Genomic DNA, 23,919 nt, shown 5'->3' on the forward strand with positions numbered 1-23,919 from the left:
GACGAGTTTTAAGAACCATATAAAAATAATTTATTGATCTTAAATCTATTTTTTTAAACTTTTCTTCACTTTTTCTTTTATTTTATTTTTCCTTTTTATTTTCTTTCCCTCATAAATTCCTTCAAATTTTTCGGAATTTCTCTTAAGAAGCTTATAACTTGGATCGACAACTTCTTATTAGAAGACCAAAATTGCACGCACAAACTAACTCTTGATAGTAAACCATCTTGTCAAGAAAATTATACACTTGGATTTATATTTTTGTGTGTTTAGTTTATAAAAGAATTTAAGGAAAAAAAAAAGAAGAAAGAAAAATAAAATTAATTTTAAAAGATAAAGAAAATTATTTTTATATGTTCGTTTAAATTTAATTATATTTAATATTTTTATTTTTATAATAAAACTTAATTAATTTTTTGTTTGTTGGGTGTACTAGCTAAATAAATGTGCTCTGAGTCCAAATTTATAAAACAACAAAAATATGAGACTATTTTCATGAACAGCCAATCACAACCGCCTGATTCAGAGTCGTTGCCCTCGTATCTCATCAACAAAGACTAATCAGACGGCCACCAACGATCCTCAGCCTATTATTATAGAACACAGTAAACCTCGACCCAGTGGCAGGAAGTTTCCACTCCTGATCACTTGCAGTTGTCTAACCCAACCCCACTTCTTCTTCTTCTTCACGGTTATTTCTTTTTCGATCCTAACCCAGATCACAAATCATCCCAATTTCTCCATCTTCATCGCCGTTCTCCTCTCCGATGAGGCCCATAAGGCTTCCAGAACCTCCCGGGCCATCTCTGGGCGTGCCAGAGATCTTCGAAGGTGGCGCTTACAGTGTAATTCGAAGGGCTGTGATTATCGGTAATGGGTTTCCGGGGTCCGAGAATCAGAGCATCGGATTGGTCAGGGCTCTTGGCTTGGCCGATAAGCAAGTGTTGTATGTGAGTTTTATGGAAACCCCCAACTGTATGTCGTTTATATTTGTGTGTTCTGCTATTATCTTTGGTTATATCATGGGAATTCATGTTGAGAATTTCAACTAGTCTAGTCCTAACTATCGATAGAGTTACACTTCAATTTTCTCCTTGTCTACATCCAATTTTAAGAGGAAGAGACCATCGACAATGTGCAACTATATATTTTTATGGGCTATAGATGAAGAAACCATTAAAGACTTTTCATCCTAGTGAAAATGCATCAGATAGGTCCTCTTTGGATGTAGAAATGGTAGAAGAATACCTAAATGTTTTAAAGCACAAGTACCTAAATTTCTTAAAGCGCAAAATGTCATTAGATTCTATGTGGCCTGGGAGAAGATTACTTTTCATTGGGGAGGGAAAAGAAAGCAAACTGCATTTCATGGATGCTTTATTTTAGCCTTCAGTTACCTTTTAAACAATAGAATAATTATCTTTTTAACAAAAAAAAAAAAAAAAAGAAAGTTTAGGATTGATTCTTCTTTGAAGATACCTGTAAAATTCATTTAGGCTTGTAATATCACATGGTGTGATCTAAGATACCCTCAAGATGCAATTCATATATGGGTGGTACGTATCACTTTTACATATAAAATTTGTCTTAGGGTAGTATGATGTTATATATTGTTAGGTTTTGACAAGTGGAAGTTGTTAGTTTTTGTTCTATATAAAATTTATTGTAGCCTTGACCCTGTGTGACCGTCAGAGAATATGCTCTTACAAATTTTTTAGTTGAAAATCCATACAAAATGATGTGGCAAAAGTTTTTTAGATTTTAAGGTTTATGGGGAAAAAACGATAGATTCGGGTTTGTAGATGGGATAGGTATCTTTGGCCATGTTAAGGTGTCTTATAAGCTGGAATCAAGCAAAAAGTTATGGTTTAGCATTAGGATTGTGAGAGTTAAAGCAGAATTTGGGTGGAGTTTTAGGTTGCAGATTAAGGAAGACTGGGTCTTCTATATGAAATAAACCAAGCTATGCTGGTTGCTGGAAATAAAATATATAAGAAAAAAGGACATATATAAACCTTTGAGTTTGGAAAGAGGCTTGCAAGACTGGTAGGAATCACTTGCCTTCTCCTAGTTGGGTTTCTTCTCCCATGGGATGGGTGAAGTTCAAGCTTTCAGCATGGTTTTGTGGAAAGCAATTAGAAGTGGATCAGAGGAATTTGGCCATAGGAAGTTTTCTTTAGAGTTGTATCTACTGTGACCTCTATTTTGGTTTGAAGTGGCCTCAGAACCAAATTCTGGTTAGATAGATGGTTGGGTGAGTGTCCTCTGAAAGAGAGGTCCCCTCATCTGTTCAAAATTGCAACTAACAAGAATACAACAGTAACTGACTCATGGGTGGCAAGGGAGGGAGAAGGCTATTGGTCCTTGTTGTTCAAAAGACATTTTCAAGATTGGGAGTTCAGAGCTGTGATGCAATTCATAGAGCTTATCCACAAGGTGAGAGTGCTGGAGTTGAGGGAGGATAGCTTACTTTGGAGGGAGGAGAAGAAGGGGGCATTCCAAGTGAAATCTTTCTGTAGCTCCTTACATGATGAGAATCAAGCTCTGTTCCCTGCAAAAGAAATTTGGGGACTTGTGCCCCTATGAGAGTGTTTTTTTTTTTTTTTGGAGGCTGCATGAGACAAGATCCTGACCATTGATGTTGTTGTGAAAAGAGGATGGTTGATGACCAATTGATGCAGTCTTTGTAAAGCTAATTAGGAATCAACAAACCTCGTCCTTTTCCATTGCAAAATAATAAGAAAGATATGGACATGTGGTTAGCCATCTTCGGGCTTCAGTGGGTATTTCCAGATTCTGTGAAAGACCCCCTTCTAGTTTGGAAGGTGAAAGGAAGGACAAAAGGCTGAGGATGGCGTGGAGTATGGCCCCTCTTTGTTTATATTGGTGTGTGGCAGGAAAGAAATAGAAGGATCTTTCATGGGGTAAAGCTAAAAGAAACCCTTTCTAGGTCTCTTATAAATGGTCTAGAATCCTGTTGGGGAGGGATTGTGCTTCTCTGTTGGACTTTATTGATGACCTAAATTGTAGATAATGGGTGTTAGTTATTCTTGTATTTGGTACCACTTCTTTTTTGTCTATTTACGTAGGGTGCACCTCCTCTTTTTTTTATTGGTGTTTTTCATATCCCTTTTTGTTTGCCTATCAAAGTAAAATAAAATAAAAATTAATAGTGAGCTTCATTGTTTTCTGTGCTCAGTGAGACTTGCAAAAAGCCTAAGTGAGAATGTAGGTTTTCCTTTTCCTTTTTCTTCTCGAATTTTACTTTCTTTATTGTTGCTATAAATCCTAAGTCTTCATTGCCCATTGTAATGCCTAAAAGGTGAAGTTCTAAAATACAAGTATTGGATTGTAAATAGCAATCTTATTGTTTTCCTACATCATCTATAACATGAGTGAGCTTAAATGATTTTTGATGGGAGTATGGTAGGCATATATTCATTTGTCTAGTTCTCTATATTTCTCTGCTTGAAAAATGGTTCAATGTGTCTAGGCAATAAGTTGGTATTGGAAAGGTGAAACAGTGATTTGTAACTTGTATTTCTTGCAATACATTCATGAATAGGAAGGTGAGACAACACCTCAACAAACAGAAGGATCAAAAATGAAATTCTCTTGTTTGTCTGTTTGGTGTTTTTGGTTGGGGGGTTGGTTGCAGAAGCAAACTAATCTTGCAATACATTCATGAATAGGAAGGTGAGACAACACCTCAACAAACAGAAGGATCAAAAATGAAATTCTCTTGTTTGTCTGTTTGGTGTTTTTGGTTGGGGGGTTGGTTGCAGAAGCAAACTAATCAATTTTCCAAGAACTTTGGATCTTTCTTATAGAAGTTTTATTCATAAATGAAAAATAAAAAATAAAAAAAAAATCCTTCACACAATTAGTTTTGAATATACACAACTACACAAAAAATTGCATTTTTCTAATAGAACTTTTATTCATAAATGATTTCCCCCTTTTTTCCTGATATATGCATCGCATAAATTTTTTTGATTGATAAACAAAAACAGTATTGAAAAGCACCAAAAAGGGGTGCACCAAAGTACACATGAGGTATACCACGGCCCAAAAAGCACCAAAAAAAAGGAAAGAGAAAACAAAAAACTAGTCCCTCCCTCAAACTGAACCCAACCAATCAATGAAATCAAATAAGGACATCTTTCTCCCATAAATTACTTTTTGCACATATATGTATCTTTTTACTTTATTTGGTAACTCTCCAAATAAACTAGTCATAAATATAAGCAAGAAGTAAAGAATTCAACCTTTGAAAATACTACCATTCTTTTAGGTGATAAGTAAATAAAAAATTGTAAAGCAAGCAAGTGCCAAAAAACCGGCCACAACCCATGTACTTGGGATGTGTACAAGGATCACTCAGGAAACAAAAGAAAAGAAAAGAAAAGAATCCATACAGCTGAATAAGTACCTAAAACATCAAAAAAATCAACAAATGATAGCTTTCATCTCCTACTGAACTGCTGGTCCACTCAAGCATATGTGATGCAACCAGTGGGCATCTTGATACTTTATTGACCTCCAAAAATTGTTTCACAATAATCAGATCACTGTCAAACAGTCCTTTGAATGTTACTTACTCTTTTTACTATTTCCAACTTCTGTTTAATATCATGGATAGCTAGTCATTACAGTGTTGTGGTCTTGATTTCTACCTTTCTGATTTTTAGGTTAGAACTCATTTTTTCACAATATAGTAGCTTTTTTTTTTCTCTTTTTTCTGATTGATTTGCTTTCAGTCATGTGTTGTTTTTGGGTCTGTCTACATTTACTTTTCTTATAACACATGCAGCGGGTGACAAGGCCAAGAGGAGGAATAAATGAATGGCTTCACTGGCTCCCTGTTTCTCTTCACAAAAAGCTTGATTACATTATAAGACAATTACTTCTGCTAACAGTTCGACGGCGGAAACTTATGCCTGTACCAATGGAAAATGGTGGCAGTGTCGGCTTATCATCTGTTTTAGAAGCTGATGTGAAGCAGATTGTGACCATGGCTAGTGAGACATATGAAAAGTATGTATTTTCATGTTCTTATTTTTACAAAAATTACTTTATTACATTGTCTTAAATTTTATGTTAATGGAAAGATGGTTACAACTGAAAATGGGCTTATTTCATGCCCATAGGAACCATGAGAGAAATAAAAACAAAAAGAAAGAGAAAAGGAATAAACTTTCTGATGGTTTCCACACATTTAGAGGACTTCAGAGGGATATTAGTGGGTAATTGTGAAAGTTATGCATGCAAGGTATATCATTGTATCACGCCAAAAAATTCTGAATAGGATCATATTGGCATGGAGAGAAGGGTTTTTTTTTGTTAAATTAATATGAAGATGCTCTTATATCATATTGTTGTATGTGATCTTTTCATAAGCACTTTGTCATTCACAACATTTCTGGCATTGCTGCAGTGCATTTCTGGTATATGAAATGCAGAATTTTATATCAGAAAAAGTCAATTAATTGAGAATTTATAACTTGATACTCCAGCTATTTCCCTTTTAAATGCATCAGCAAATTTGTCACTTGTGTGGCATTTCTAATTTGGAAATTTTATTTATAATTTTCCAAAAGGCCTTGGGTGTTGTTCCTTTTTTTTTTTTCGTTTAATAAAAGTTTTTTCTTATTCTTTAAAAGTAGTTAGGATCACTATCTTTCTATCAAACTACAGTTATGGGCATTGCAGCCACAAGTTACTTCCCTTTAGTTCAACAATCTGGTCAACCTGACTCTTGGTCTGCATGCTCTCTTTATTAAAAAAATATTCTTTTGGTTAAAGTTTGGGGCTTTACATATGTAGTTTAGTTCATGCCATTTCTTCCCTGGTAAATACTCCTTACACCAGTCGCTAACCTACATGCCATGAATGAAGCACTTTATAGAGCTTCAACTTTTACAATTCCCTGACCCACTATTTTTTTTCTCTGTCCCTTTCTGTCTTCTTTCACATTTATATCATTTCTACCTTGCATCACCTTACCTTTTATGGACACATTCATCCGTGATCCACACTTTACCATTTGAAAATTGACTTGGTTGGAACTCCACCATCTTATCCCCTACAAATGCCATTGTTTTTTTTTTTTTTTTTTGATTGGAAACGCCACAAATATATATTAATACAAATGCCATTGTACCAAGATTTCTCTTTTGAATAGTCCTTTTTTTTTATTTATATTTAACTTTTTTTTTCTTTTTTTCTTGTTTTTTTTATAAGGAGAAACAGAGGACTTGATAAAAGCACTGGCATAAACTATTCTTGATTGAAATCTCAAAAATGGGGTCTGGCATTTGTCAATTCTCATCTTCCATCCTAAAATTATTTACTTTGGCTAAAAAGATACTTTGTTAGCTTCTCTGTCCATAGTCTAAGTGGTTGTATGTTCTAGGTAAACTTTTTTGTTCTTTTAAACCCATTACTTGTAATTTCAAGTCACCTTTTATATGAATATATGTAAATTTTTAGCTTTAATCCATCTCCAAGACTTTTTTTTTAATCAGTAAATGAGATTTGTATTAAAAACACCAAAAAAGGCGCACCAAAGTACACACGATGTATACAGCAGCAGCCAAAAAGCACCAAAAAAAAAGAAGAGAAAACAAAAAGATACTCCCTCCCTCAAACCAACTCCAACCAATCAATGAAATCTACCATGGACATCAATCATTCACCTATAAACAGTTTGGTCCAAGTTAACAAGTTACACAAAACAAGTATTTCAGCCTTTGGATTAAAAGTTCCACATTCTCAAAAGATCTCCTATTTCTCTTTTTCCAAATAATCCAGAAAAGGCATAAAGGAGCTGCCCTCCAAACTTTTTTCCGCTTTCTTCCAACAAAGGAACCATGCCAGCCTAGTAGAGCCTCTCTAATTGTGGATTGCATCACCCAAAAAACTCTAAAGAGAGAGAATAATAGCTCCCACAACACCCTTACTTTGTCACAATGCAAAAGGATGTGGTCAATTGACTCCTCATGAGACAGACATAGGAAACAACGGTTGGCCAAAGACCACCCCCTTCTTCGAAGCTGGTCAAGAGTCAAAGCTTTGCACTACCCTTCCTATCTCTAGGCTAGCATAAAGTGATTTAACAGAGAAAATCCCGCTTTTCATTTCAACCCAACACACTTTACCCTTTTTATCCTCTTCTACCACTTTATCTTGAAGTCTTGCCAAAAAGCATTCCACAATAAGAATCTTCCAATCATTTAAGGGCCTCGGGAAGTTAGGATTCTAGCCACCCCCCTCATTAGAATGTTACCACAACTCCGCCACCCAAGCATCTTTAAAGTTAGAAAGGGAAAATAAAGAGGGAAAAGAAACATTTAACAACTCATCCTTGCACCACTTATTTTTCCAAAACTTTATCTTTTTCCCATTGCCCGCTGAAGAGGACAATTTACAACTAACTAAATCCCACAACTTTCTTATGGTCTTCCATAACCCAACACCATAGCCTTCTCTTGCTTCCTTAGATCACCAACCCCCTTCCAAATCCCCATATTTACCACTAATGATTTGTCTCCAAAAGGCCTCCCTTTTTGAAGCAAAGCACCAAATCCACTTACAAAGGAGGGCCTTGTTAAACGAGTGAAGGCGCCTAACACCTAGGCCCCCCTTCCTTTTGTCAAAACAAATGGTATCCCACTTCACTAGATGAGGCTTACTATCTAAGGTCCCACCTCCCCAAAGGAAGTCCCTTTGAATTTGTTTCCAACCTTAATTGCACAATCCTTAGCATCCAGAAAAGAGACAAAAAGTAGATTGACAAACTAGATAATGTACTTCTAATCAACGTTAGTTTTCCCTCTTTGGAAATATATTGTCTTTTCCACAAAGTCAATCTTTTGCGGAATCTTTCTTCCACCCCATCCCAAGCCACCAACGAATTATAAGGAGCGCCTAATGGGGGCCCTAAATAGGTGGTCAAGAGCACTCCCACTTTACAACCTAATACAAGGGCCAACTAATCTAGGTCCTCCACTCTCCTTACCAGAATAAGCTCACTCTTGGTTAAATTAATTTTCAAAATCAAAATGGTTTCAAACCACATAAGCAACAAGCTTAAGTAGGTTAATTAGGTATGGGAGGCCTCACAAAATACCAAAGTGTCATCTGCAAACAGTAGATGAGTAACCTCTAAACCCTCTCCACCTTTACCATTCACTTTGAAGTCAGTCAAAAAGCCACCTTCCCTTGCCCTTTGAAGAAGACAGCTAAGCGCCTCCATAGCAAGTACAAACAAATACGGAGAAAGAGGATCCCCCTGCCTTAATCCTCTAGCTTTGGAAGAAACCCGAAGGGGTACCATTCACAATAACCAAGAAACTTGGAGAAGAAATGCACCAATTAATCTAACCGATCCACCTTTGTCCAAAACCCATTTTTTCCAAGACTGCAAGTAAAAAGCCCCAAGTGACATGATCATACTCCTTCTTAATATCTAGTTTGCACAGTTCCCCAACCCTATTACTTTTCAACATCGAGTCAATTGCTTCATTTGCTATTAGGATAACATCAAGGATTTGCCTACCTTCCACATAGGCATTCTGAAAAATGGAGACCACTTCATTGATCATCTTTTTAAGTCTATTAGCCAACACTTTAGCCAATAACTTATACAAGCTCCTCACTAAACTTATAGGCCTAAAATCCCTAAGATCTTTAGCCCCTCATTTCTTTGGCACCAATACTAGAAATGTAGCATTGAGGCTTTTTACAAATCTGCTGTGATTATGAAAATCCCTAAAGAAACCCATTACCTCTTCCTTCACGACATCCTAGCAACACTGCCAAAACGCCATTGAAAACCCGTTGGGCCTTGGAGCTTGTCTCCCCATTAAGAGCTGACAATGCATTGAAAACCTCTTCCTAAGTAAAAGGTTCCTCTAACTTCACTACATCTTGCCTATTTAAGGCTTCAAAGTCCAAGCCACTTATACTAGGGCGCCGATCCCCAGATTTTGACAAAAAGGGCCTCGAATGCCTGGACAATTCCTACTTTAATATCAACCTCCTCTGTTAACCAGCCCCATTAATCTTGACCTTAGCCAAGAAATTCCTCCTTCTATGTGCATTTGCCATTTTGTGAAAAAAAAATTGGTACTTCTATCACCCTCCTTCAACCAAACTTCCCTTGACTTCTATCTCCAGATTGTTTCCTCCATAAGAGCCCATTTCCAAAATTCTACCCTTGATGCCTCTCTGGCAATCTCCTCCTCAGTAGATAAAGTCCCTAGTAACTCCTTAGAATCCCCAAAGCCCACTTGTGTGAGGGCCAAATTCTTTCTAATAGCCACATTGCCAAATACCTTAGAGTTCCAGCTCTTTAAAAAACCTTTTAGTTTTTTTAGCTTTTGTGCCAAAATGAAACTAGAGGATCCTCTAAAACTAAGCCCCAACCACCAAGACTTCACTAGATCCTTGAAACCCTCCTCCTTCAGCCATATATTCTCAAACCTAAAAGGAGAAAGACCCCTCTGCATCCTACCCACATCCAACAAAATTGGAGAATGGTCTGACATGGGTCTAAGCAAGATACATTGCAACACATTGCTAAAATGGTATTCCCATCCCTTAGATACTAGGAAGCAATCTAACCTTGAATGGGCCTAATTATTTAAACCCCCACTCCAGGTAAAAGACCCCCTTAGCAAAGGAAGATCTCTCAAATGGAGGTCATCAATGACCTCTATAAATCTTCTCATTGTCGAAGATAGTCTCAAGGCACCAGAACATTCACTTGGAAATCTCACAACATTGAAGTCTGCTCCAATACACTACGGGTCACTCCACATGCCCCTAATTGCCCCTAATTCATCCCAAAAGTCCTCTCTAGCACTCCTAAGGGTAGGGCTATACACCCCCGTAAAAATCCAGACAAAACCATCATCACAATACTTAAAACGACAAGAGATTGAGTACAAACCCAATTCCATGCTCAACAACTCTAGCACTCTATTATCCCAAAAGACTAGAATCCCTCTTGTTACCCCCCCTAGCATTCACTGCCCCCCACTCTAGGAATCTTCCTGTTCTTAGATTGCGAACCACCCTTATGGACGTCTTTTGGATTTTGGTTTCCTGAAGGCAGACCAAATCTACCTTTTGCGATTTAATGAAAGACTTTAGAACCATCCTTTTATTACTGTCATTGGCCCCTCTTACATTCCAAGATAGAATTCTTAACTTCATGAGACAACCGTAGATGACGCCCAACATTCTCTACCCCTACCACCTTCTGTATCTGGCCCCTTGTAGTTCACCGACCACTCTAATTTCTTAAGCTCTCTTTCAAAACGAGAACCAGTCGATTTATTTTTTCTTTTGTTGTGTTTCTAACCCCCTTGATTTTTTCGAGCCCTAATTCTATCAAGGAGTGCCAAAATCCCATCCTCAAAACCCTCAATTGGCATACCCAAGAAATTACTAAAGGCAACCAGTGTGTTGAAAAACCTTCTCTTCTGCCTTGTCAACATCTTCACTTAGGGCACAATCCCTACCCTTGTCAAAGCTTGTCCTGACCTCTCCAGCCATGACTTCCTTTCCTTTGAGAATTGGAACCTCCAATAGACTCCCATCAGTCAAAATCATCAACGGGCCCTACTCCACAAGCAAACCCTTCCCCCTCACCTCCACCATTTGACGACTGGACAATGAGGCCACCTCCAAGCACCCCTCGCCGCAACCACCTAGCAAAGAAGGAATAGAAGAAGAGAAAGCCCCAAAACCCAAAGAGGGAAAAGAAAGAGGAATCTAACCTGGATAACTCACCCCTTCCTCCAAAAGGGCTTCAATGGTCAGTGGCCGGAGAGAAATCGGCAATGAAAAGACTTGCCTTGGGGGAGAAACCACCCCACCACCAAAAACGTTTGCACTATAGCCATCCTCTGCATCTCTAAAATGCAAGAGAGCCCTATTCCCCTTTTTAGAGCCTTCCCGATCCAAATATGAAAGGCTTAAATGAGGCGGGCTCAGATTGTTTAGCCCATTCACTAAAAGAATTGGGCTTCGACTGGGTTAGGCCTCCACGAACACAAGCCCTTTAACAAATTTAAGGCCCGACTCCACACCAAAGCAAGGACTTTCCACATAGGGGTAGTCTACCCCCTGCTCAGCCACACGACCCCTACCATCTCCCAAAACCCCTCCTTTGTCAACATCTTGTCCTGCCAACCCTAGCATTGCAGCCGACACCATACCAACCAACTTGCCCCCACCACCAGGCGGCGACACATCCACAACCTCCTTTTGTAGATTCAAACTTTGTCTCCTCACGCCTTCAACAACGCGTGACTGGCCTTCACCCTCATCCCTTTCTTTCCATCGACTGGTTTCACCTTTCGATTCCACACGAGAAAGCCATGGTGGGACTTCCCACCATAGGTGTACTGCATAAACTACCAAGCCTTCAACTATCTGCAAAGTCCCTAGCGTTGCGCTCCCAATTGAACGCACCAAAACTTTGGCCCATTGCATTTGTTGACCACTAGCAGTATCCTCATCCACTTATACAAAACCTTCACAAGAATCACCATTCTTTTTTGAAGTCTCTCTACACCAGAGGTGTAAAGGAAGCCCCACCACTTTGACCCACACCTCCTTTGCATGAACCTCTTTCTGGTAGCACCCTACCACAGGGCTCCACCAATCCAAGCTTAACACCCTATCCTTAAACCTCCGAACACCCCTTAAAAACACTTTCTTAGCATTAGAAATAACCTTAAAGTCAAACAGCAAAAGAGCTTCCCCAAACTGAGAAATCTTTACACTCCCCTTCAAGGGCTAGTTAAAGTCCACCCAACTATATAAAGAGCTTAAATTTGGGACAAGGGTGGAGCCCTCACTCCACCTCCCCATCAAACATCTCTGCAAATGCGCCTTTCTCTTTTGAACCACCACAGACCCTGCCTAAATCCAAATAGCTTCACCCAATCTACCATGAGCCTTCCTGACTGCATCCGTGAACGAGCCTTTCGTCCCATCCTTTGAGCTACCCCCATCTTCCACAGACCTAAAGTTGAAAGAGGGAGGAGCGTCCCCAATCATAGAGAGGGCATCAACCCCAAGGTGGCAAAGCTTTTTCGCCAATACCGGCCACCCCCCCCCCCCCCCCAGGTAGACCCCTTTCTTTAGGAAAACACAGAGAAAATCTCTTAGCCTCCACTGTTTTTACCATGCAATGAATGAATCTTCCAGCCCTGTTTGAATGGTGTTCCAATCTGAACTCTCTACCATTTTCCACCCAAATGTTGCTACACCACTTACTAGCTTCATTCCTGCAACAAGCTTCCACTCCATCCAACATATTACACAAACTGGACTCCCCAAATCTGATCCAGGAAGAAAAGCCTCTACTTCTCTCCACAATTCTCCCCAACAGCTTACCCCCAACCTCCTCTAACAAGATTTCGAAGGATTTGGACTCAACAACAAACCAGCTTTTTCCTCCTCTCATTCCTTCATCTACTAAAACTTACAAACCAAGATTGGAGTTGTTACCAGTTTTAGTAAAAAAATTTAGCTTTAATCCATATCCAAGACTTGTAGGTAGGTATGGTAACCTAGAAGATTTGGGAAGGGTACCCAAATCCAAATCAAGTTGGGAATTGGTGACCCCAACACAAACCCAAATGAAGTTAGCATATTTGATCTCAAAGTGCCCTAGCCTGATTGTACATATATAAATGTGCGCGCACACACAAAAATTATGTGTGCGTGTGTGTAAACAGAAATTTATTGGGCAACCTATGTGTATATGTTGCCTCTGGTTTGATAGGCTACATGTATGTTAATAGGGTTGCAACTAGTCTGGCTAAAGCTGGTCAAAGGACAGTCCAGACTATGTATATTCTGTTCACGCCCCATCCTGTCCCGGCTGTCCATAGGCATTAGTCTGAGTTCCATGCGGTGATCCATGTGCTGAATTTGAGCTAGCCATACATCTTTAATGTAAAACTTCTATTTCTTTCACAAAGAGTAACTTGAATGTGTGATGGTAAATTGTCAACTTTGTAGCTTACACTAAAGTTACTAATTTAAATACAAGAAAGATCTGAAACATACAGAATTACACATAGAGACGTAAGTAATCATCAAACTTGGGCCATTAGCTGATCCACATGGAGCCCAAGCTCAACCATATTGCAGGTTTGAGATTATATTATGATTAAACTCTGCTCAAAGCAACTTCAAGAAAGGCCGATTACAAGTATTTTGGGATGAATGAGTATCATGCTAGCACAGCCCAGATGTATAAGAGCATACACAAAGTATGTTAATCTACCATTAGACTGATACTATTCATGCTACCCAAACTCAAACTAGTCTGTTATCTCACTTGGTGGCAGATTTGTCACATTAGGGGAAGTGCTAGTTATGCGCATGATCTGACTAATTTCCTTCCCAATGTTGTTTTGTCCAAGATGAGTATCATTATTTTATATTCCCATTAATGGAATTCCTTAAAGCCTATGATTATAGTCCTCTAGTTCCATTGTAATTATGTTTTATTTTTTATTTTTTTGATAGGATTGTTATTATGTTTTATGGATCCATTGAAGTAGAATTTACAAGTGGATGGTGAGGATATCCCCATCTTATGACTTTTTTCCTGTTTGGTTTCATCTGGGATTCCATTTTCAGATCCATTATTGTAAAGTCCTAGTGCGATCACTGAGGTAGAAGCTTTCACCATGTTACCAAAAGAATTACTGTGTGTATCTTGAAATTCAGGCACGAAGAAGACGAGATATTAATTATTTTCTTAAGATTTGCATCTAATTTGTATACTTGTATCCATCTGATCTTTCCCATCATATACCATTTACAAGGGCCTGAACTTGCTCTTAAACATTCATTTGATAGGTATATTACTGTAATGTCCATGTTATCTCTGTGAATGGAACACTCAAATTGATATTTATATTGTTCTATGTTTGCTTTGGGACCTTCTGCATTCTTGTGGTGTGTGAGGGAGAGCGTTCATATCAAAATGATGGAATCTCTTGCATGTTTGCCATCATATTACATCTTGCTTGTCCTTTTGGGTAATGATATAAAGTGCTGTGCCTTTTTATGATGCTTCTTATTGTACTTGAATTGTTTGGAAACTGTTGCATGTTTGCAATAATGCATTTTGCTTGTCTTTTTGGGTGAATGATACTGTGCTTTTTGTGATGCTTCTTATTATACAGGAATTGGTGTAATTTCTGTTATCTCTGAATGGTTTATCAAGAAAAGATTCATAAGTTTTTTCTAAACAAATCCAGTGCCTTTCTACCTCCAGATTCCAAATTTTCTAATATGGAATGGAGCATAGATCTCACATATACTTGTTATTGATACCTCCATTTGGTAGCCTTTAATAATTTTTTTGGAAAAGATTGCAGTCTCAATAGATGTAAATTTTCCTCTATTGTCTTTTGGTTGGCTAAATAACAAATGCTATTTTACTTTCTTTCAGGGAAGGCCCTCTGTTAGTGGTTGCATCTGGCAGGGACACCATATCTATTGCAAGCTCCATAAAAAAATTAGCAGCTGAAAATGTATTTGTTGTTCAGGTTTGTTAATTGGTCCTTATCTTTGTGTCAGTTTATTCATCAATGTGTTTCCAAAGAACTTTGGGCAACTAATTTTTTGTATTAAATAATCCAACACAATCTGAGCAATTTTATGCTGGTTATTTTGTTCATGGTATCTTTTTTCTTATTGAAGATCAAGGAATATTGGTTAGCCGTTGCATTGCAATGTGATTCCATTTGGTAAAGCTTATCATTTAGTGTTGATCGCTAACAGTTAGATTTTTATAGTGTTAGATCAGACTAGGTTAGAGTTTCTGATATTTTTGAAGTCTGGTTTTTATTGTTATTTAAATTTGTAATCCATATAAACTCGATTTAGGTCAACGTGAATTGGTTTTCATCTTTTATGATATAATTTTATTGGGAAACCTTGTCTGAGCTCTTGTGGAATTGGAAAGCTCTCCTTTGTGGTGGTGATATCTTGGTGGCACCATCTACTGAACAATTCCTTGCATTTCAACTAGTTTTGACTCAACAGAATTATGACAAAGGATAAAGGCAGTTAATATTGAGGCTATTTTAGTGCCTCGATATTCACTGATATAAAAACATCCTAGATTCCGAACATAAAAATGTCAAGATGTAACTGAAAGCCTGAAATATTGAATATGTGTCCTAAAAATTCATTCTCCGAGGAGATATCTTGGAAATATTGGCATTGTATCATTAGAACATCAGCAATTATTACTGATGTTTCTATAAAAATTTATGGCCAACACTAGTATATTAGTTCAAAACCTTAGAATGAAATGCCTGATTGTAGCTAAACTACCTAGGTGTTAAAGAAGGGGGAGAGACACCAAATGGTGGTGACATCAGCATTTGTTGCAGGTGTTCTTTTTCATTCCCTTTTCTTATGTGCCTTTTTCTCAGATTTTGACCTAGTAGTTGCTGAATCAATTGGATGATAAGAAGAAAAAGAAGAGTAATACAAGAGAGAGAGAGAGAGAGAGAGAGAGAGGCTGTGAGAGAACGGGTTTTTCCCTCAACTCCTTTGTAGTCATATCATCTACCATTAATTCCAAGTTTACAAGAGATACACCTAAATCAACGATAAGAACAAATTTGTAGGAATACTCCAAATTGACTAGCCTTGTGATTCATTCACTCTTATATGATTAAAAAATGCTCGTGAATATTGACTTGCTCCTTATTTCTCTTCCAATGCTGCAGGTCAAGACATTAGTGCCTGTGTTCAAATATCTAGTTCTAATACTAATCAGTGACCAAAGTTTTCATCCTATATATCCTAAATTTGTTATGTTTTCAAAACAATGTTTTATTTCCAAATAATGCAGTATTTTTTTGTATTATCAATCCTAAAGTTTTATTTCAAATTGTTCATGTGTTAGTAGTAATTTCCTTCATTTTACTTTTTGAATACTTGAACATCTTTCCATGCAATATTAAATTGTTCATTTTGCTTTTCTTTTGTGCATTATGTTTTCAGATACAGCATCCAAGATCACAGTTACATAGGTTTGACTTAGTGGTTACCCCTCATCATGATTACTATCCTTTGACTCCTCAAGCACAGAAGCAGATTCCCCGTTGTCTTCGCAGGTGGATAACTCCCCTTGAACCTCCTGATAGGCATGTGGTGGGTATTACTATCTCATATTGGTTTGTTTTATCTGAGAAACTTTCAACTTGATTAAATGTCAACTTTGTTTACTCTCAGTTTTGTACTGTATGCTAAGAACTTTCTTTTTCAGGTCCTCACTGTAGGGGCTCTACATCAAATTGATTCTTCTGCACTTCGGAGTGCAGCTAGTGCATGGCATGATGAGTTTGCACCTCTTCCAAAGCCACTACTTGTGGTTAACATTGGAGGGCCTACAAGTAATTATTATCATTCTTTTAAATATTTAATTTAACTTACTGCTGATTTGATCCTAGACATTAACATATACCTGATGTCAGATAATTGGTTACTAATTGTATGATCATATCCTTTTTATGTTGCATGGCACTTTTAAATGAGCAACATATCCACATGGGTGCAAACATGGTTTTGCTCCTCATCTTGCATATTGGCCAATTAAGATAGTCATTGTACAAGTTGATAATTGTCAAAATAATTATGTGTCATCAACAAGCTTGTGGCAAGTTTTTTCCCACTCTTCTTGTAAAATATCTTGCAAAAGAATAAGATTCTTGAATTCCTTAAATTCAAAAGAAATTCCAACAATTCTTATTATACAATCATAGGATTCTTAATGTTTGCCCTCAATCATAATAATGTTTTGCCTTAAATAATGTTACACTTCTTTCAGCTCTCCTACAAGTTGTTCTAGGATTGGCTCCACCTATCACATTCTAGATTCATCATTGGAGATTTCTTCCTCTCTACTAACATCTTCAAATTGCTTCTTAATGGGAGTTTTTGGTGATCCTTCTCGTCCCAAGGATGCTAATATTTCCTCTGGTTGCCTAAGTGGTGGAATTTCCTAAAATGGATGGAGAATCCTCTTATGCCCATAGTGCATAAGTGTGTAAGTGTTCTCACAAGCATCATGTTGGACCCCTTCATTAAAAAGCCACAATCTTCCATATTCAATATGGGCACCTTTCATTGGCAAAACATCACACTATACTAAAAGATCAAAATTATTATTAAAAGTGGATGTTATTAGACAACAAGAACTCACCAAAATAGTTATATCATTTACCCATGCTATTTAGGGATTTAGATGTTCCTCTATCTTTAAATTAAGCTTCTCAATAAGTTCCTTTGAAGCTAAATTGGAACTACTACTTCTATCAATAATCATAGCGTATAACCTCCCTTGGCAAGCAACTCAAGTTCAAAATATGCTAATACATCGCCAATCCTCCTCCTCGTCTACTCTTGGTATATCACCAATTGTTGCATAAAAAAATTGTAGCCTTCAACTATGGTTGCATAAATCAAGTAATATCTTCAAGCCAAAAACTCACTTTGATTCCAAAAGTAATGTAGGAAACCTTAGGATGGTTGCTTACAATCAAATAGGTGGGTTAGGTTTCAATATTTTAGGGTTTAATGAGAGGAATGAGGAATAAAATTTTGTAGCAGCAGGCAATAATAAAACAAAATAAAGAGAAAGAAAGATAAAAATGAGAGGCCTCAAAATCTCACTAAGGCTTTCTAGGAATCTCATAAAAAAAAAATATCAATAGTCTCACCATTGAGAATTGCAAAGTATGCAAAAGGAACCAATATTATTTAATCACTCTATCTTGGTATCACTTAAATTTATTTATACGTTTCTTGAAGAAATCTAAATTCTGCTAGGATTCTAAGAACTTGTTATGACTCTAAATTATATTTCTCCTATTATAATTCTAATAATTGACTACTCCTAATTTAACTCCAAAAAATACTAATCCTAATTTAATGTCAACTAATAGTAAGTCACTTAAAGATTATTTATTCCTTTCCTTCCCTTTCTTGAGTAGATCTTGGAGATTTTTCCTCATAAATATTAGTTTCTTTTGCATACTTTGCAATTCTTAATAGTGAGACTCCATTGATTTTCTACTTGGTGAGATTCCTAAAAGGCCTTAGTGAGATTCTATGGTTTCTATTTGTCTTTCTTATCTTTCTTTTTGTTTATTTTGTTTTACTTTTCCCTTCTGCCATAAAATTTTATTCCTTGTTTCTATTAATAAATCTTAAAAGATTGAAACCCTAGCCCACCTATTTGATTGTAGCCTTGTAGGCAACCATCCTAGGGTTTCCTACATTTGTTTTGGTATTAGAGAGAAAGTTATTGGCTTGAAGATTTTACTTGAGTTGAACAACTTACACAACCATGATTGAAGGCTATAATTTTTTTATGCAACCATTGGTGATTATACCAAGTGAAAAAAGAAGAGGATTGGCAATATACTAGCATCGTCCTAACTTGTATTGCTTGCCAAAGGAGATTATGCACTATGATTATTGATAGAGGTGGTAGTTCCAATTTAGCTTAAAAAAACCATGGGTTTTTTATGAAAGGTTCCAATATATGATGGCTATGAGAACACTTGTGTGCAATAAGCATAAGAAGATTCTTTGTCCAATGAAGGAAATTTAACCACTTAAGCAACATGGAAAAATTAACATCCTTCGAACCAAAAGAACCATCAAAGACTCCCACAAGCAATTCAAAGCTGCAAGTAAGGAGGAAGAAATCCTCAATGATGAATCTAGAATGCAACGGGCAGTGGTCTATCCAAAAAAAGAATGCAATGGGCAGTGGAACCAATCCTAGAACAACCCATATGAGTACTCAAAGAAGTGCAACATTATTTAAGACAAAATATTATTATGATTGGTGGCAAACATGAAGAATCCTATAATGGTATAATATGAATTGCTGGAATTTTCTTTTGAATTTAAGGAATTCAAGAATCTCATTCTTCTACAAGATTGTTTACAAGAAGAGTCTAGGAAGTAACTTGCTACAAGCTTGCTGATGAATCAATAATTTCGAGAACTATCAACTTGTTTCAGAACATTGGAAAATCTTTGGAAGTTTGGTTCTTGCCTTGCATGAACTTGAATAAGTTCAATAGATCTTGAGATCCTATCTTATCATGGTAAAGAATCGACAAAGAAAGAAAGGGTGGAAGGCATTGCTCGGGATTTTAATTGATTGTGGAAAATCACTAAAACTCGAGGTTAAGTTTTTTTTTTCCAAGTCCAAGGGAATTGATGAGGATGAATCTCCAAGATCTACTAAAGAAAGGGAAGAAAAGGAATAAATAAACTTTAAGTGACTTTGTATTAGTCGGTGTTAAATTAGGATTAGTATTTGTTTTAGTTAAATTAGGAGTAACTAATTATTAGAATCATAATTGGAGAATTGGAATTAGTCTCATAATAGGTTATTAGAATCCTAGTAGAATTTGGATTTCTTAGATAAGCTTATAACTAAGGCTAACTGATGTAAGACCAAGATAGGGTGATTAAATAATATTAGTTCCTTCTGCATACTTTGCAATTCTCAATGGATGAGACTCTTTAATTTTTTCTTTTCTAGGTGAGATTCTTATAGAGCCTTGCTCCTCTCTTGAAACCCTAAAACATAAAACCCTAGCCCACCTATTTGATTGTAGACAACCATCCTAGGGTTGTCCTACATCAAGGGAACTCAATCAATACCTATGTTTGAGTTAACTGATCACCTGCCAGCATGACTCTGGCATTCATGTGTGCCAGCTGCTTCAACTTTAAAGGGCTGAATCTCCATTTTGCAATCTTTTTCATGCTCTCTCCTCACATTGCTTCCCAGACACCAGGAAATCTCATTTCTATGCAAGTTTTATCATATATTTTTTTTTTACCAAAAAGAAAAAAAGAAGGAAAAAAAAAAGAGAGAGATGGTTTTTAGTCTCCCAAAGCCAGTGAATACATGATAAGTTTCATTCATTCGTATTCCAGCAACATCTATGCCAACATCATGAAAAATATAAACGTTTCACTGATGGAAATGGGATATATTGATAAATAGTTTTCTTTAGCTGTTCTTAAAATTAACTGTTGGTTTAATAATACTGCTAAAGCTCATCTATGTTAGTTTCAGCAGTTTCCCAGTATAAAATTGAAATTTGCAGATGGATCAGGTGATTGCCAATATATATGATGAATACACTCAACACACATCATTTTTAGGGGATAGCTTACCATGCTTATCATACATACATATTGCATTTAATAAAATTCATCACAGTTTGATCTAGACTATTGATTGTTATAGTTGTATTCAACCATGTCATTATGCATATGATCATGTATCTAGTTAACAGTCTGAACCCCTATTAGATTTTGAAACCTGTAGACATATCAATGCAACATGGTTTCTCCCTGCTTGTATGCATATCTAGGTCCAGGCAGATGGTTGAATTTTGCTTTAAACAGCTTGTTCTAAAATATGAGTTTTGGTAGTTCTCTCAGCTTGTGTAAAATTCCTTGTGATTAAAAATAAGCTTAAAGAGGAAATAAATGGGAACATCTTTCTGGTCTCTTTATTTCGCATGATTTTTTTTTTCCAATTGAGTAAGGGGCTACAGTCAAGGTCTTCACCAGTAAGGTTAGGATGAGTTCTTGCGCTTTTCCAGAAGGAATATCTTTACAGGTCTTAAGGGATTTTTTTCAGGTGCCTTATGGAAATTTTTATCTTTGGCAATTTCTTGTGTAGTTGTGTTATATGTAAATGCTAAAGACTAAAGATCTACAATTAGGAGTAACACTCAATTAAACTCAATGAAGTCTCATTCCAAAAGGACAGGTCAACAAAATCCTGTTTCATCATTTTGCTTTGGGCTGTATGGTTCTGTCAAATCACAGGTCTTCGTGTCGTTCTCACCCCTTCAACCTCTTAGGTGTACAGGCAGATTGATTGATGTATTCACTGGAGGAGGTCTGGCTGGAAAATTTTGTTAATTGGGGATGCAGTTACCAGAAGTGGGTGTTCCAAGACTTGTTTATAGATTGGAATACCCCAAACAATCCCCCAGATTCAGTTCTATTCTTCTTATAAAAATCTGAAGAAAATTTTTTCCATGTTTGTACAGTCTGTTTTCTGTTTATTCTGCACATGATCAAATAAGATCCATCTACTCTTATGTGTGTTAATTAGATTGAAGAATTCATTTACATTTTCTATGCCATATTTACCTTTGCCTTTGCCTACTTGATGTCTTTGATATATGCATTATATGTTGCATTTCTCCCTACAAGATCTATTCTCTACTCCAGTTCCCAAAAGACCAAGCAACATTGAATTCAGGATTCTCATTGAAATTTAATTGGACCAAAATGGTGCCCAACTTAGATGTAGACACTTCAAACAGAAGGAAGAATGAAGAAGTTTGGGTATTCCATTTTGGTCCAATTAAATTTGAATGAGAATTCTGAATTCAATGTTTGTGACCCTTATCTCAGTTTAGTCCCAAGTTAATAATCTAACAGTCAAAATAGGTCTGATTTTTTGGAACAATTTTGAATAACATGGTTTTTTATGGCATTTTATAGAGAACTAGAAATAATTATCTGTCTTCCTTCATTCATGCTGTTTCACCTTATATTCCAAGTACAATTGTCTATCTACATATGAGTCATGTGCCGCACAAATTCTCCTTTAGGTCACTGTCGATATGGTGTGGATCTTGCCAAGCAGTTATCAGCCTGTCTGCATGGGGTTCTTGTGAGCTGTGGTAGTGTGAGAATATCTTTCTCAGAAAGAACTCCTGAGAAGGTATTGCCATATATTTCATATTTTGCCATACATATTAAAGGATTCATGAAAAAATAACCATGAAAAGGTATTTTACTGCGTTACCAATTTTTTGGAATATGGTACAATGACCTTTTCTTTGTGCTGCACTTTTTTAACAGGTATCCAATGTCATAGTGAAAGAACATATAGATAATCCAAAAGTTTATATATGGGATGGTGCAGGTAATCTTAGTCGATTTGATTCTGAATGAATGAATAAAATGGAACTAAACCATGATATGATCATCTAATTTATATGTTGTGTGATAATCTATAGAACCAAATCCACACATGGGACATCTAGCTTGGGCTGATGCTTTTGTTGTCACAGCAGATTCAGTGAGTATGATAAGTGAGGCTTGCAGCACAGGGTATGCTTCAGAAGAATTTACCCCTATGATTGATGATAATTTGGAGCATCTTGATGTTCTCTTTTTCTTTTTCCTTTTAGGATATGATACTTGTTTATATTCTCTTATTATATTGCAATATTAGTTATTTCAATTTTTGTTGCTGTAGCAAGCCTGTATATGTCATTGGAGCTGAGCGTTGTACATGGAAGTTCTCAGATTTCCATAATACTCTGAGGGAACGAGGAGTGGTTCGACCATTTACGGGTAGCGAAGATGTAAGTGGAATACTGTATAATTTTTGTACCTTTCTGATATGAGAATTGAGAAAATGGTAAAAGGGTATCTTATTTTGAAATAAATTCTTTTTAAACAGAAGCTGTTTGCTGCTTATCTCGTTGTCTTGTGTAAAATTTTATAGGAGATTTGCCCTATCTTCCTTTACATTCTCCTCAGATGTATCATTTATTCTGCTTAGATCTTCTTCTTTTTTTTTTTTTTTTTTGCTTAAAACATTTTTATCCTATACTATTTGTTTCCTTTCCGGTTCTTCCTTTGAAATTTTGTTTTTTTTGCCGTATCATAAAGAAAATTTTAGATAGCATCTTCCTGAAACTACAGCCTGTTTTTCTTTTGTCTTCCAAAATTGCAACATATAGTATAGACCCCAAACATAACGTTGTAAACATATTTCTTAAAAGAAGAAATGTTCTTTTCTGATTGAGAGCTTTTTTGTTGCAACTCCTTCAGTTCCCTTAACCCCATTAGGCATTTCCTTCCTCTTGTGTAGTTCCGATATGTTACTGTTGTCAAAGGAAGACTTATCTGGTGGTCGGTTAGACGCTGATTAGGAAGGGGCTTCTTTAAATATTGGTCCCTTGATTGTACTCAACCATATTTTGTGGGAGAGAAGTCAAAACTAATTTGAAGCATGTGTTCTGCCTTTTTGTATTTTTCAGATATCAGAAAGCTGGAGCTACCCACCCCTTAATGACACGGCTGAAGCAGCTATTAAGGTGCGTGAAGCACTTGCCGAGCGTGGATGGAGATTGCGGCCATAAGGAACTGTTTGACTATAGTTGTAGGCCCATTGCTAAATAACTTTTTTTTCAAAGGTGCAGAATTCTGAAAATTAAGTTTGTTCTTATACAACATATAGGAGAACAAATCATTGATAGCTTAATTCTTTGCCCCTCAGGGGTTCTGAGATGAAAAGATGTGCAGAATAAATATGAGCTCCACACTGCGGCTTGTAAAATAGAAAGAGGCAGACATGTATCTTGCAGCCATGCTGGAAGCCATTTTAAAGAGTGGGTTTTAGTGAAAAAGGTTGTTTTTGTGCTGCAAATTTTTGTGGATCTGAACTTATGCTTTATCCACTTGGTGTTTTGATGTTGATTTGTTGATTCACACTTCTCAAAGGAAGGCCAAATTAATGAAATGGGCAATGCTGTCATTTTATTTGTTTCTTTGTTTATGTTTATGGTGGACGCCAAATAACTCCCTAATGAAGCAGGTAAATGATGGTACCTGGCCCTTGTTAGTGGACTGAGAATCTGAGATATTGTATGTACAGTATGAATCTGAATGGCATATTGTTTTTGTTTTCTTTTAATGTGTAAAAGTTATATGTGAAATTGGCTGCTTCTTTTTTTGGCCCAATCTTATTATTTATTCATTTTGGTGGTGGGATATGGCATCAGAGTAGCT

The 23,919-nt window shown here is 36.7% G+C and overlaps 1 protein-coding gene across 2 annotated transcripts; it reads left to right on the forward strand.

Moving 5' to 3' along the window:
* Positions 1-442: 442 nt before the first annotated feature.
* Positions 443-23,911, forward strand: LOC100251866 (mitochondrial fission protein ELM1). 2 transcript variants are annotated; one of them, XR_786107.3, is made up of 11 exons: positions 501-950; positions 4,814-5,037; positions 14,492-14,588; positions 16,060-16,209; positions 16,325-16,451; positions 21,726-21,838; positions 21,979-22,042; positions 22,137-22,230; positions 22,379-22,487; positions 23,169-23,324; positions 23,408-23,911. XR_786107.3 is itself a non-coding variant. In XM_002273634.4 (10 exons), exons 1-10 carry the CDS (start codon positions 768-770, stop codon positions 23,268-23,270), a joined length of 1,263 nt encoding a protein of 420 aa, XP_002273670.1. In that variant the 5' UTR covers positions 443-767; the 3' UTR covers positions 23,271-23,911. The 2 variants fall into 2 exon arrangements, 1 of the variants encoding a protein (XP_002273670.1); XM_002273634.4 differs by having other exon boundaries at positions 443-950; positions 23,169-23,911.
* The last annotated feature ends 8 nt before the right edge of the window (positions 23,912-23,919 follow it).

Source organism: Vitis vinifera, chromosome 6 (assembly GCF_030704535.1).
Source record: "Vitis vinifera cultivar Pinot Noir 40024 chromosome 6, ASM3070453v1".
NCBI lineage: Eukaryota > Viridiplantae > Streptophyta > Magnoliopsida > Vitales > Vitaceae > Vitis > Vitis vinifera.